Below are 15,406 nucleotides of genomic sequence, written 5' to 3'. Positions count from 1 at the left end.
GGTGTGCAGCCCGACACTGTGTGACGGAAAATTACCAAGTTCATTTACTCAAGTACATTTATGACGCACTTGTACTTTAGGCAAATATTGTGCTTTTTATTTACTTAAGAGCTATAATTCATTGTGACTTTGTAAATTAGGAATTCATATACAAAACACATCACAGGTTAAAACATGATAAAATATTGTAAAACTATGTGAAACAAATGGTAAAACACAGCTCACATAAAACAATGTACGATAAGACATAAAAATCTGGAGCACATCCAGCCTTTATCATCCAACCTGATTATCAGAAGTTAAAAACAACATTATCATCATTCCCATATAAACTAATTAATTTATTATTATATTATAATAGATCAGCTGGGTTTGATAAGTCATCAAGTAAAACTATGTTATGGTGCAGTGCTGTGGATAAGGAGTCTCATAGCCTGAGAAAAGAAGTGGCTTTAAAGTCTCTACAACAGAGTTTACTCTGCTTCACTGCCGTCAGCTTTAATCAACAGGGGCTGCCAGTATCACCAAAAAAAGTTCCTTGTAGTAACTTTAAACTACCCAAATGCATGTAAAAGTTAAAAATTGGCTAATGGGATCTATTCTGGGCTGAGACCCATCCTCCATCCACGTTTCGTGGAAATCCATTGCAGAGATTTTATGTAATCCTGCTGACAAACCAACCAACAAACAATCGGACATGGGTAAAAACACAACCTCTTTGGAGAGGTCTCACTCGGCCTAGACCAGCAGCCTATGATGCTAATGTTATATAATGTTAGCTTCAGATCTAGACCTTTCTGTACTTGCGCTATTGTTCCAGTATGTTTCAGCAGTCACATTGTCATATAGTTTGTGTTTGTGTCTTGACTGAGAGAGGAGATATTATCTGTGTATTCTGTTCACATACAGTACCTGTCAGCACTGTTCCTCTTTCCCCTGCCATCATCAATTATAATGACGACAATGATGATGAAAGTTGCTGGCAATCTGATGCTCAGTCCTCATTCGTTCCCTCGTCATCATCTCACGTCACAGAGCAAACTTTAAGCCAAAGTTAATGATTTGTATCACAGTCACTGGCTGCAAAATCAGTAAGCTTGCATGACTCAATTACAGATGATTGATGGCAGGTATCTGCAGTTTAATTTGGCCATCATTAGTCTTCACAGAGTGTGAAGGAGAGGATGAAAGATGAGAGGAAAGGATGAAAGAGGAGATGAGCTAAATGCTGCTGCCAACTTATCTGTCTGGAAGGGCATAACGCCAGCACTAAATATAGCTGCAAGATTAGGGAGACAGAAAGAGAGAGAGGAAAGGACAGTGTGAGTCATGCATCTCAATACAGTGAAGATGCCTTTACTCCAAAATCTGCTTTTTTTCAACAGCTCTGCACTCGTCAGAAACCCCCAAATGAGCGTCATCGCCCGGGTGAATATTAATAATAAAGAAGCTGAGCCACCATCTCTGCTCACACTTTCACTTTGACTCTTTCTCTGAATGTTCTTACACATTTCATGCATTAATCTGACTTCCTATGTGTATGTTCAGCTACTAGTCTGCCTCCCTCCATCCCACTGCTCCCCCCCACTTCATCCATCTCCCTCTCTCTCTCAGTCTTTGCACTTGTATCAGGACTTCCTGTATTTTCCCACCTTGCTTTCTCTGCGTTCAGAGTCGTGTTTGTCTAATAACTCCAGCCGTGGTTTCCTGCCCGCTGTTGTAGCCGCAGCTGTGTTGAAGCAGGTACTGGACGCTATCAGGCCTGCAAGTGTGTTATGTTAGATGGTATCAGCTCTCCTGTATGTGTGTGTATGTGTGTGTATGTATGTGTGTGTGTGAGAGAGAGAGACAGAGATAAAAGACTTCAATATGTGCAGTGTAAAGAAGAGTCGTGTGTGTTTGCTGGTTTCTGTTCAACTGACAGGAAAGTGAGTGTTTTTATCATCTCCTGTGAATACAAAGAACTTTTTTTTTTTATTCTACAAAACAAACAAACAGCGTTATCTCCAACAGAAACATGGATCCACAGGCCTCGTCTGTCTCTGTCCACTGAAGGACATCAACCTTGATAAAAGATTTACAGTTCTTGTTACTGCATGGGAAAAAGTCAACGGGTTGAGAATTTAGAGTGAGCGTGACAGCCTTAATGAGAAAGTCTGCACAAATTCAAATGTTTTGCTCTGTTGGCATGACCGTAATAAAGTCAAGTTTTGCCAAAGCATGTTGTGTAATGTTTACAATATTAGTGTATTAATTCAGAATGTAAAAAACAGTAAAATACTCAATGTATTGTAATTCATTCTGTAGAGATACAATCAAAGAGAAAAGGGAGATTTTGAAGGAGAAACTCTTCTGTCCTGATGTGGGCAATTTTGTTCAGCAAAACAGATTAAAACATCAAATAATGTGTAGAAGCACAAAGGGGAGTGTTTCAGAGAAGGAGATAAGTTTGGTGGATCATAGTGAGGTATAAAAGGTGAAGGGGAGCGTGGATGAGGGGTTGAGGGCTGGGGGTTTTGTGGTTGGGGGTCTAGCAGCAGGTAAATAGGCGAGGGCATAGTTGTGGTCTGGGCATGCTCGATCCTGTCAGGCGGAGGATGCGGGTACCAGTAGGAGTGAGAGGAGATCAGAGAGCCTGCTGAATGTTATCTCCCTGTCCATACCATACCTGCAGGTCGACTCACCTGAGGCAGCAGCCAATCACGTTCTCTGTCTGTCTGTCTCCTCATTCCTCCTCCGCTCCCTCAAACTTGATGGTTCACTTCTTCTACATCGGCACAACATCGCTAATGACACATCACAGTTTGGTTGCAGCAGCCTGAAGTGACTCATTTATATTTTCACAATATTATGATTTAGCAGCGTTCATATCACACACCATCACTTTCATGTAGCCTATCATTTCACACCTGAATTGGTCTATTTTTAATACAAATAAGAATAAAAAAAACCCCACTGAAGTAGTAATCAGTGCTAAATACAATACGATAAGATCTGATATGATTTAATACATATGATATAACACAACCTTGTTGTCAGTGTACACTAAAATGAATTTTGCATCCAGTTCAGTTCTAGACATTTACACAGAGGTTAAACTTACACATGACATAATACATATCCTCAGATTAAAATCTTATTTGGCAGCACTCTGATTTTGTTTAGACGGTTGTATCTTCATGTATCTTCATCTATGAAGACTATGTGTTTAAGTACTTGATATTGAGAACTCCTGAAACTGAGGTCAAATTTGATGATGATTTTATTGCTAATAAGTCTTTTTTTTTTTTTTTTTTTTGCTTCCTAGTTATCTGAACTCCTACATCTTTACTTTCTTTACATCAAGACCCACAAGGGAAATAAGTTTGAGACTTTATTGTGTCGTCCGACTTACTGTGAACATTTTTTTTGTTGTTGTCATCTTTTCAACGTTCACTAGTGATGTCCAAGTGACATCCTTACAGGGTTAAAAAAGTTTTTAAGTTTTTACAATGTAATTTTAGACATCTTCTCAACTTCAGTCACAGATGTCAAGTGTTTATGACGGCCAAATTTTACTCCATGCAGCAAAAGCTACAGGGAGGATTTGATCCCCTGGTCTCAGCCTCAGTAGCCTGAATGAGGGATGTACTTTACCAAGTGAGCGGTTTATCAACTTTATCACATGTCATGTTTTGGTGCCATCCACCTTGGATCATTAGCCTACCTGATGAAGACTGGATGACCAAAACATGGCATGTAACTTCCTGTAAATTCTGGCTCTCCACTGGACGTTGGATAGACATCTTCTGGATGTGTTTTGGCTCAGAGGGGGAGGTGTGATTCTGTAGCTGGTAAAAGTATCTTGAACTGAGTGATTTGTTGTCTTCCTTCTCATGATGTAACTTATAAACCAAAAACTGTACTCATTACTATTAATGCAACCTCTCCTGTGGGGGTGAACCTGTACAGTAAACAGGAGATGTGGCGACCTCTGGTGGCGGAGCGTCGCGCCTGCAGGGATTTTCCGCCACGGTAAAGTAGACGTGGCAGTGACGTCGATGCCGGAAATGACCCGGATCGGAACTTTAACTCCTGGGTTGATTAGTTTTTCACCAGAAACATCGAGGGCTCTCGAAATATGATGTAATATCGATTCAAGTGAGTTGGAACTGATCGATTTTTGTCTTTTAAATACGCTTAAACCAGACTTGGTTAGTTAAGGTCGAGTTTCACCGAGGTGAAGCGGGAGATGCCGTACGGAAAAGCCCGGTTAGCACTCTGAAGCTAACGCTAGCCTGTGGTTAGCCGGTCAGGCCGTGATCAGCTGTGCGTCGTCTGTACACACGGAGCTGGTACAGTCCAGAGATAATCATCGTTACCTAATGATATTTAGATTTAGCTCAACTGTGGCTTTATTTGTGGGTTGTGGCTGTTATTTTCTATTTATCGGCTGGTTGTTGTGCTTAAATCGGTGTGAACAGTCAGCTAACGGTATCGGCTGCATCTCTGTACCTAAGCTAGCTGATTTAGTTTGTGTCAGTCACATCTGAAGCTGGTCGCCTAAAAGCTTTGACACGTCCTCTCTCTCTCTCTCTCTGCTACACAGGCATGTGTGTCCATATGTCCACGAAGGATACTCCACCTTGGATGTGAGTTTGCCCACACACAGGGAGGTCTTGTTGTTTATCCGCCACACACAGCAGAGGTACACCCCGGGTGGTTCTGTGGTCTTACAGCGGGCTGGTGACCGTGTACCGGCGGCAGGATGACGTGCCGTGACCGGACCCTCGAGTTCCAGTCAGCCTGTAAATCTCTCCAGGGCAGACCGGTATGTTGGCACAGGATACCGGACATCACACCACTATAATTACGAGATCACTCGTAGTTATGAAATCAGGCATTTGCCTAAGACCTAGAGAAATGATGATGATGTGTTTTCACTCTGTTTTTCTTGTTCTGCTGATAAGATTTTGGTGAGGTTGCTTTTGGTTTTGGTTCCTTGTTTACCCTCTGTGTCTAGTTTTGTTTTGACAGAGGGTTTCCATACTCACAACATAAAAACACCTCCTGTTAAACTGGGTGTAACATTTGAAATTATGAAGGCACTTGCAAAAAACATCTTAGAACCAAAAGTACTTGGTAGACTCATCATCATCTGAAGTAACCAGTGCTCATAGAGACAACATGAAATGTTAAAACCAACAGCTCAAATGCTATTGGTTTTATTTTTTTAACTAATAATAAAGTAAACAAAGGAAGCATTTAACCAGGAAATATTGTGTATATTGTATGTCAACAAAAATTGGACTCTATCATCAACTAAAAAGTTCTGAATCATCGTGAAGAATTCTGACATGTTGTCACAGTTGCCTCTTTTATTTTGAAATTTATCTTTTCATCTCATTCTCTCTACTTTTGACCCCTCCTGGCAGAATGGAGTCCAGCCCAGTAAACCAGCGCTCAGCGCCCTCAGGCAGCGCAGTGACTTCACGGTTATGGCCAAGTAAGTTCCTCATAGTCTGTTTTCTTCTAGGGTTCAACACCTCATAAATATGTGCTGAATGTACTTTTTATGTTGATGTTAGGTGTTGCTCATCCTTCTCATCCTTATCTTTATTGTACTTGTATGCTATACCTTAATAAAAACAATGTATTGCCTTACCATAAATTAAACAAAGATGTTGAATTTTTAGTCTTTTATTGAAAAGATTGGTCCTGGGTATGTTTGGCATTGCACATCACAAAGTATGTTATCCGGGAAACACAGAGCACAGAGATAGAATTGATATAATCTAACTTTTCGTAGGAATGCAAACAAAATGGTGGGGTACTCCTTGAGCAAGTGCATGACAATGAAAGCTGCAATTTTGTTTGTTTGTGTCCTTGTAGGAGAATTGGAAAAGACTTGAGCAATACGTTTGCCAAACTGGAAAAGCTCACGATTTGTAAGTGTCCCTTTAGCATAACTTTAGCATAACTTAAAATGTTCTGAAGTCCAAGTTGCTGATCCTACATGCTGTTATTTTGATGTTGTAGTGGCAAAAAGAAAATCTCTATTTGACGACAAGGCAGTGGAGATCGAGGAGCTAACATACATCATTAAACAAGTGAGTTGCAGTTTTAACATCCCATGAAATGTAGTTTTGGAAACATATTGTGTATTATCTATGAGTAGAACAGCTCTCTTTATCCATAAATATCTAGTAACATCTACTGTCCATGTGTTAATGTTTTTAGGACATCAACAGTCTAAACAAACAGATAGCACAGCTGCAGGACTTGGTGAGGTCCCGCGGAGCTCCGGGTGGCCGACACATCCAAACCCACTCCAACACTATAGTGGTGTCATTACAGGTATATTCAATAAGGTCTAAGTTGATTTTCATTTTGAAATTTTCAAAACTCTTTCCTGAACTCTTTGAATCAAGTTGTGCTTTCCTTCATGAGAAAAGTAGAGTAGAGTAAAACATTTCTATTGAAGTAGTTTTGTATTTAATATATAATGGCATCAGAAACACTTTGTAGAATTGTTGTTCATACATTTGGTCTCTGTTTACAGCTGAATTAAGCTGCACTCTGTTTAACTTCACTGTATCTTTTATTGTCCACAGTCCAAACTGGCTTCAATGTCCAATGACTTTAAGTCAGTCCTAGAAGTCAGAACGGAGGTAAGAAACGTATATTGGTTTACTTTATCATTAGAAGGCAGAAAACATCAAAGACTGAAGTTTAAAAATGGGTCACAGGTTTCTTCTCAGTCATATTCACCTCTTCCATCATTTGTCTCTTTTTTCCTGCAGAACCTGAAGCAGCAGCGCAGCAGGAGAGAGCAGTTCTCCCAGCCCCCCGTCTCACAATCTCCTCTGATGGCCAACAACTTCAGTAAGTCCGTCCACATCTTAGCTTCAGGCTTGTTCTAACTGTGATTTTTTACAAGGGTCTCGCGTTAAAGTAATGGCACCAAGAGGTGAACATAGCATGTTGTTGTGGCTTTTACAGGGGTGTGTTCACTCTATTTTCAACTGGCTCACTCTATTTAAACTTTCTTATTGTCCACAAGCAGCAGTATTGCATTTAAATCACAACCAAAAAACATCACCTGTAGCACAGACAAGGGTAAAAGGTAACCTTAAATTTCTATCATGACCAATTTTAACTCAACTCACAAATTATATCCTGATCATTCCAACGTTAGAAATCCATCCTTCCCTATAAACATTTCCTCTTGATCTTTGCATCCAACATAAAACTTTTGCTGGCAGTTTCAGAAAGTGTAATAGAGTGAACACACCTTTATCGTTTCTTTGAGGCAATATTCGACATGTCTGGCTCCTGCTCATTTTGCTGAACAAATAGCTAAACGTGTTAAACAGGCTTCTTACCAGAGACCCTCTAACTAGCACGGGTAGCTCAGATGATTCCTGTGAAGACATTTACACTGCCAGTCAAATGTTTATGAACAGCCTGTAGTTCAACCTTTCTTGTTAAATCTCAAACATTGACAGTTGACACCCTACAATAAACATATAACTAACAAATTGGAATGTAATATTAAATTATTTTGGAAATAATCTACAAGTAATTGAAAATTGATGTAATTATTGTTGCTGTAATTAGGCCCCTGCGGCAGATAACGTTTAGTATAACTGCCTTTCAGTAATATTACCATTTATAATCAAGGTGTTTGCCAGAAATGTGTACTTGTATAAAAAGGTTTACATCTTTGGAACACTGAAGCGAAGCAAATTATGCTAGCGAGCTTATTATGTAAGATGTATAATTTCACAAGTTCGTTTGTGTGAAATGATACACCTTTGGATTTATGTTTCCTGATATTAGCTTATTTAAAATGAGCAGATTGGGTGATATTTAGTCACAAATGCCCTCGATGTACAGAAACATTTGGACTGGCAGTGTATTTTTCGATCAGCTGTTGTCATAGGGAACTGCTCGAACTCCTTGTGAATATGATTATTATTACTGTATTTGGTCATCTATAATGCAAAAATTAAAAAATATTTTAGGGAGCCGCAAAAAAGGGGCCCAGGAGCCGCATGCAGGTCGTGAGCCGCGCTATGACTACCAGGGCAATACAACCTCAAATTTAAAAGGTATTTCCCTGGAACGTTTGACTCTCCCAGCGGGTATAACTAGCTACTGTATGTGCCCGCTGTTCTTTCTGCTTTTCCCCTCTAACATTGAGGATTTCTGTCTGATCTTGTCGAACATTTGTGTGTGTTTTTGCTTGTTGTCTCCCTTCAGAGAGCTCAGTCCTGATGCAGGATGAGTCCAGGAGTCACGGGGACGTAGCAATCAATATGGACTCTCCGACCAACCCCCTGCAGCTCCAGCTTATTGATGAGCAGGTAGACTGCTGGTGTATATTTGTCAGAGTCAGACAGATTAGCACAAGATACGGGGGGAAATGTTAATTTTTGAAGTCAGTTGGTCGGCAGTGTCTTTTTGTCACACTAAGAAGGAAATTTGTCCACCTTAAAATTTGACCAAACATATAAACTGTCCATTTATGTGTGCTAACATGACCCTTTTTGAAATGTTTCTGGTTGTGCCGTTACAGGACTCATACATCCAGAGCCGTGCAGACACTATGCAGAATATTGAGAGCACCATCGTCGAACTGGGCTCTATATTCCAGCAGCTGGCACACATGGTCAAAGAGCAGGAAGAGACCATTCAGAGGTAAGATGGAGCAACAAATGGAGGGAGGGTGGAGGAATGATTTATACCACTCTCACCTTTTTATGGTAAATATGAGGCTTGAGCTACCAAGTTACCTTGGATAAGCACAAAGACTCAAATCTGACTGTGTCAGGTTTCCATTTGTAGTCCGAGTTGTATTGACCAATCACGTTTAAGTGGGTCTGGCTTCATGCAGGTTAACAGTATGTCTAGAGAGCAAAAGAGGCAAAAGGCAATGGTCATCAGTTACTGTTTGACAACGATTTAGCTTTAAGTTAGCCTTTAAAAAAAAAAACCTGCATTGGGCATATCGGACTGCGAACAATGACATTCACAAGGAATAGGAACGCTTGGCCCAGATACCCGTTTTCTGGATATCCGCTGGCTAAACTGGTAGCCATGAGATGTTGAGGCCAAATTATCGTCAGAGGATAGCTGATGGGTTCCAGGAATGTGTCAGCTTACCAGGAAGTCACTGGTCTGACAAGGAACTCAGTCATTCTTAGACTTTGAGTTGTGCTGATTAAACGAACTATGTATGATGTGTTACTTTGTGAGAGTTGGTGGTTGCTGGAAGGCAGATTTTGTTACCTTCGGATAGAACCAGGCTAGCCAACTGGCTGCTTGCTGTAGTTTTATGTTTTGCTATACAGACATGATGGTGGATTGATCGATCTTTGATCTTCTCGTCTATTGAGAAAGTTGTTCTTCTAATAAAGAAACAATAAGGATTAGGAAACTGTTAAAAAAGGTAGAAAGAAGTAAAGAAGGGAAATGGAGCTCAAACAAGTGCTGATAGCAGTTGGGTGGTGGCTCAATCTTAAATTATTTCAGTTCACATAAATATCTTTCAATTTATCAACTATAATACAGAACAATTTAATCACGTGTACATCTTGCCAGTCATCTTCTGAACTGACTCATTTGAAGGAAAATGTATTATATGTGATATCATTCGAATATTTAAAGTCCCGTTTCACTGAGATGCTTTTCCCGGTCTCTCACAGGATCGACGCTAACGTGGAGGACACCCAGCTGAACGTGGAGGCCGCCCACACGGAGATCCTCAAATACTTCCAGTCAGTCTCCTCCAACCGCTGGCTGATGATCAAGATCTTTCTGGTCCTCGTCGTCTTCTTCATCATCTTTGTCGTCTTCTTCGCTTAAAGAAAAGAAGAGCGACGAGGGGAGGGGAAGTAAAGCTGGACAGAGATGTCATGTCCAGACGACACATTTGAAGGACAGACTTCTCTGTTGAAGTGACAGTTTGACAGATTTTTGGGAGACTTTTCGATTAACACAGACTTTTCGGTTATTCCCAAACCGCAGACTCTTAATCGTAATTCGACAGTTCAGTGAAGAATGAAGATGTCGAACTCAAATGAAAGAATAAATTATCTAAAATCCCCACTTTGTATAGAGAGAGAGAGCATAAAAGTGCTCTGTATTGTTCTTTGACCAATTATTCATACACATTTAATCAAAATGGCTATAATTTAATGGTTTGATTCTGCAAACTATCTTTTTAATTTTTTTTTTTCTTGTTTACCCCTGTTGACCACGTCATCCATTATTATTTCAAAGCCAAACAACAGAACTGGAGTTTATCCTCTGATATTCTTTTTTCTTAGTTTACTTTTTATTGAATAGCATGATTGTGTCACTTGTTTATCAACAATCCACCACCATTCGGTCATGATGTGAAATATTTTTTTATTAATTCATATTCTGTTTTGCTTGCAAAGTTTATTTGCCAAATGGGTACTCTTATAGAAGAACTGTAACACAATACAAAGACACACAATGCATTTTGTGTCCTGAAGGCACAAGAACGGGAGTTACAGCCAGCTGAAGGGAACTTTACAGATATAATTCAGGCACGAGCTGCACGAAATGTTGATGATAAGTTATATAACATTGCTGTTTTAAATGATACTGTTTGGTGACCAGCCATCAGACAGGTTGAATGGTTGAAAAAGTGTTAACTTTGCACATTCAGTGATGCAGAGAGACTTCAGCATAGAAGTCATGTGAACAGGTTCCAGGTTTGACATCAGTGCTTATGAAGGGGTGAGGCTGGTTGTGAAGGCCCACTAATGAAGTGACTCAATCAGCCAGATTCCCTGAAGTGTCTGGTTGGATGTCACTGTTGTAGTCGCTTCTCCTCTTTATCTCTCTAATGTACCAATGTTATTTAAATGACCACAGCTTTTTAAGGAGAAAGAAAACATTCTTCCTATTTTTTTCCCTGTCTGTTTTTTTAGCCAAATGCCTTGACTTCAATGTATAAAGTGCAAATAGTGATATTGATGTATTGATAAGAAGAAAGTGCATATTAATAAAATAATAATGGGGTGCTGGCATTCACGGCTGAGACTTTCTTGGGATAAGAGGATTACTGATATAATTAGCCATGCTCGGCTGGGATGCTAAGTCAGGTCAACAGAGAAGTGCTAAGCAGTTTGGTGCAACATATATTCAACACATTTACACTACAAAGATGTGTGGTAGTTATTTATTTATCACGGTACAGGCCCCAGACAGATTTACATAAAAATATTTCACCTTTAACCCACAATTAGTAATAAAAGTCCACGTCCACTTTCATTCATTTTGTAGAAAAGCTTCAAGGCTACTAGACTTAAAAAATGTACACTTACAGATATCGACAAGCCAAAATCCAAGAGTCGCATTTATTCTCAAACATGTTAACAGTATCTACATTTAAACCAAAAAACACAGACATCTTTGTAAAAAGGAAAGCTATGTTAAACACAGAAGTGACGAGAACATTGTGTATTTATGTCTCCAAATTGAAAGCAGTTTCTTGATGCTATCTGGGCTGCACCCTGCAGAAGACAGCTGTCCTGTCTATTGCATAACATGTTTTTCATGACTCATGTATGATTCATCAAGACCTGTTGTTTAGAGAGTCCTTGCATATTTCGTTACCTGAAGCATGTGAAGATAAGGAAGACTGTCAACAAAATCCAATGCTGCGGATTTTTTTTACCGCTCTATGGATGGTTGGTTGGTCCACCACTTTGGTTCAGACTGACACATCATAGTAACTATTGCATGGATCAGCATGTGAGCATGTTAGCATGCTGACATTAGTATTTAGCTCAAAGCACCACAGTTCCTCAGCACAGGTGAGCAGTTTTTAACCAGTTTGTACCCGTCAGCACAACAGAATGCTGGACTAAAGAGTTCACTTAGAGAATCTTTAGCAATTACACAGGTTTCCTGAAAATCAAGAAACTATTCAAAACCTACAGTCTAAACATCTCTCCTCCTTTTTAAAATCTATTTTGCCCCCCTTTTTCTCTAAATGCCACCCTCCCTCCTTCCTCAACATCCTGTTTTTTCTTCCTCCCCATATTTACAGTATAACGACCCATCTATGTTTTGTGCTCACTTTCCTTCCTGCTCTCACCCCTAATTTTGTCTCCCTATCAGAACCATCCTCTCTGCATTGTCTCTCCCCTGACTCCCTCCCTTCTCTCATGCACTGGCACTCTGCTCCATAGGGCTGATCTCTGGCATGCTCCTGCTCCTTCCCTTCCTCGCCCTGGCCTTGATGGCCTCCTCCTCCGCTTCTCCATCCTCCTCGTCAGACCAGTCCAGCTCCTGCTGCAGATTACCCCTGGAGCCTCTCATGCTGCTGCCCCTGAAGAGCTGACCTGTGCGGAACTTGGTGCGGAAAGTGTCGAAAGAGAGGCTTTTGCTGCGCTGCTGCTTCTCAAAAGTCTCCTGCACTTCTTCGTTTGAATTACTCTCCTCCATGAAGTCGTTTAGCACAGAGCGAAACAGTCGGGGGACCTCGTGAACCTCAGGCTCCATCTGTGACACCAACCTCCTGAACCTGCGGAGGGGGGAGGAGATTATTGAAAACAGTATACAGTGTATTTTATAGTATAGTATAGTATTTACAGTATATTATATGGTATAGTATATTGTGTATATGAAGTCTCTGGCAGAAGAAATGGGGATCTGAGAGTATCAGCTTACTTTCTAGGTTATAGTTAAGGGTGTTAAAGGATTTAGATTGAAATCCTGCAGCTATCTCTTCTTCTGTTTCTTCTTCATATTCTATGTTCATGTTGTTGTCCATTTAATCTGCCTGTCTCTCTCTCTTATCTCTAATGTTAGCACTGTAGCTCTTATTTCTCTGCATCATTGTGCCTCAGTTTCATTATTTTTTAGTGACAGTTATATGGCAATGTGTCTCTGCAAGATCTATTTCTCCACGTCTTCCTGTCTTCTTCTTGTTTTTCTCACCTGACGATTAAAGGGCCACATTGTGCAGGAGGGATCTTGACACAGAGGTCCTGCAGCTCCAGCAGGTCGTTGGGTGTCAGCTCGAAGGGTTGTGGGGTCGGGGTGTTGGCCAGCCAGCTGTAATCAGCTGTAGAGGAGGAGCTGCGACGGCGGCGACGACCCTCTGTGGCCCGCTCCAAACGGATGCGTTCTGTGCGTTTCACCATGGCCCCCAACTCCAGCATCAGAGTGTTGGTAACCAGTTCCTCACTGCTGCGTTGGCCCGGCACTTTGGGCTCAAGGGAGAAGACAGCGGACCAAGGAAACATCTGCGAAAGCAGGACAGAATTGGTGTGGAGCAATGTCAGAGTTTAAGGAAGAAAACTAAAAACAATATCCTTTATTTAAGTTCATATTTGGGGTTGTTTGAGAATTATTCTGGAGAATAAAGTCATAGAAATCTCAGCAGTCAGTTTGCAGATGATCTGTTTTGTAGGCACCTAATTACAGCCAATGTAGATGTTTAGATAATTAAAGCTTCCATCCTCAGACAGAAACACCTGAAATATACTTTCAGTCTGTTCAAGTAAACCTGACTCATAATAGATATAATAGTGTACATATGAATGGCAAAAACTTTAATGTCTGACCAATACAAACCATAACACAGTTATTGCTTGGTATTCTCCTGTTCTAGATGCTTTCATAGGAGTTTAATTATTGTCTTACCTTCATGAAACAGGATTTACAAATCTGTAGTGTGTCCTCCTCTGATAGAAATCCACTTGTCGTCTGTTTCAGCCCCGGTTAGCAGCCAGATGAGCAGCAGGCCTCCATGGACATTCACAAAGGATGAAACTCCTCAGACTCCAGCTGGAGGCACACAGCTACCTGAATGCCTCGCTACCTTTGACGGTCCCTGGCAGACGGTACATGTGCTTTTTGAGGAGCCCGTGGAGTGCGGTGTGAGATTGGGATTGAGAATACATGTAATCCTGTATTAATAAAGCGTGACTGACGAGATGAGCTTACCGCACATGAGTGTACACCTGGGCGAGGAGTGTGTGTGTGTCTGTGTGTGTGTGAGTGAGAGACTACCAGGTGGGGGTATTTATACAATAGCATTAGATTGTTGGTTAAAATAAATTAATTTTATTTAACTGAACGTCAGCGTTTTTTTGTGAAGAAGGTTTCAATTTGTACACCAAAGCAGACCAGACACTTTGCTCAAACCACTTCCACTGTGTCAGACAGAGATTTTCCTGGGCAGCCATGAAAGTTTAAACAGTACACTTTCTGGTTTTAAACTGTCATAACACCCATCAGCACCCCTTGAAAATGACAGTGTATGTCTGAAAATTATCTCCTATAGTTCACAGACAATAATCCCTTAGGCACACTTGTAATTACCAGACTGTTATGGTCAAGCATTGCACTATGACTGCATAACTTCCCACATGATTGTTCTTTTTCCTCGATTTTAAACTCTCAGGTATCAGCAGCCTGGCTCTGGCTGATATTGTATGGTATTGTATGTAAGGTGTCTGCAGACTAGTTATTGGGTTTCTGCACAACTCAGCACTGAGCTACCAAATCCCAGATTACATTCAAATCCAGAGCCTACCTGGAAGAATGAGTGATTGTAAGGACTATTATAATCTAATTACAGTTGCCTATACAGTGAAGGCTGTTATTGCTGTGACTAAACAGGAATGGTTGTGTTTTGAGTGAGCAACCAGCGCTGACTGATTCATTTAATGTATCTGAATATTGTTGTTTGTTTTGGTTTTTGTAGAATAATTGTTTTCATATTATGGTGTAAATTTTACTTATGTGGACCTCAGGGAAAATAACCCCTACCTTGGTAGTGGCTAACAGGGAATCCAAATAAATAAATAAAAATGTAATCTGCTAGTATTCTGTACAATAGTAGCTACAATCATCAGGCATTGAAAAACACACAACGAAGCCTAGCAGATTATTTCCATTGTATTCCTCCAACATCCAACAAACAACATAGTACAAAGCAAAACACACATACAATACATCATACATATAAAGTGGCTAAGCTTACAAACCATCTTTTAAAGGCTGTTTTGAAGATGCACTCTGATGTGATCCTCTTTAACTTGTAGAAAGCGTATTTCAGTGTACTGCAGCAGAAAAAAGAAATGTTTCCTTTTTTTAACTCTTAAAATGAAACAGTATGCTACCTCATGTGGTTGATTAAATAATGGTTTTATCAAGGCATCTTGTCTTTTATCAGAGGATCTGTCTCACTACACTTCATACACTGGCAGAGATTTGTTTAGCAATTTCAAACATCAGCAGCATTTTGCTCAAATAAAGATGACCGTCTTCTCAACATTTAGCTTACCGAAGTGGTACAGTTCACTATGTGTATATGGATGACGTTTTAAAATAACCCTCATTAATTTTTTTTAATCTTTTCATAACTTCCTTT

The 15,406-nt window shown here is 40.3% G+C and overlaps 2 protein-coding genes across 3 annotated transcripts; one reads left to right on the top strand and one right to left on the bottom strand.

The window, feature by feature from the left end:
- Nucleotides 1-4,051: 4,051 nt before the first annotated feature.
- stx5a (syntaxin 5A) lies at nt 4,052-11,045 on the top strand. 2 transcript variants are annotated; one of them, XM_073487342.1, is made up of 12 exons: nt 4,059-4,140; nt 4,589-4,810; nt 5,415-5,485; nt 5,872-5,927; nt 6,019-6,089; nt 6,220-6,336; nt 6,594-6,650; nt 6,783-6,864; nt 8,007-8,093; nt 8,245-8,348; nt 8,561-8,682; nt 9,690-11,045. In XM_073487342.1, the coding sequence occupies exons 2-12, from the start codon at nt 4,748-4,750 to the stop codon at nt 9,847-9,849; spliced, it is 990 nt and encodes a 329-aa protein (XP_073343443.1). In that variant the 5' UTR covers nt 4,059-4,140; nt 4,589-4,747; the 3' UTR covers nt 9,850-11,045. The 2 variants fall into 2 exon arrangements, with proteins under 2 accessions (XP_073343444.1, XP_073343443.1); XM_073487343.1 differs by lacking the exon at nt 8,007-8,093 and having other exon boundaries at nt 4,052-4,140.
- Nucleotides 11,046-12,186: 1,141 nt separating this feature from the next.
- LOC141012847 (protein RD3) lies at nt 12,187-13,731 on the bottom strand. Its single transcript, XM_073486392.1, has 3 exons — nt 13,672-13,731; nt 12,964-13,271; nt 12,187-12,547 (listed from the first exon to the last, which is right to left on the bottom strand). The coding sequence occupies exons 1-3, from the start codon at nt 13,675-13,677 to the stop codon at nt 12,187-12,189; spliced, it is 675 nt and encodes a 224-aa protein (XP_073342493.1). The 5' UTR covers nt 13,678-13,731.
- Nucleotides 13,732-15,406: the final 1,675 nt, after the last annotated feature.

Source organism: Pagrus major, chromosome 18 (genome assembly GCF_040436345.1).
Source record: "Pagrus major chromosome 18, Pma_NU_1.0".
Lineage (NCBI taxonomy): Eukaryota > Metazoa > Chordata > Actinopteri > Spariformes > Sparidae > Pagrus > Pagrus major.
This window is presented reverse-complemented; position numbering and strand designations above follow the sequence as displayed.

Bases quoted from the DNA above. Each gene is read 5' to 3' on its own strand.
- stx5a (XM_073487342.1), top strand. From the start codon at position 4,748: ATGACGTGCCGTGACCGGACCCTCGAGTTCCAGTCAGCCTGTAAATCT. The intron at 4,811-5,414 runs GTATGTTGGCAC...CCCTCCTGGCAG, and splicing joins AATCTCTCCAGGGCAGACCG to AATGGAGTCCAGCCCAGTAA. The intron at 5,486-5,871 runs GTAAGTTCCTCA...GTGTCCTTGTAG, and splicing joins GACTTCACGGTTATGGCCAA to GAGAATTGGAAAAGACTTGA.
- LOC141012847 (XM_073486392.1), bottom strand. The intron at 12,548-12,963 runs GTGAGAAAAACA...CCCCCTCCGCAG, and splicing joins TGTGGCCCTTTAATCGTCAG to GTTCAGGAGGTTGGTGTCAC.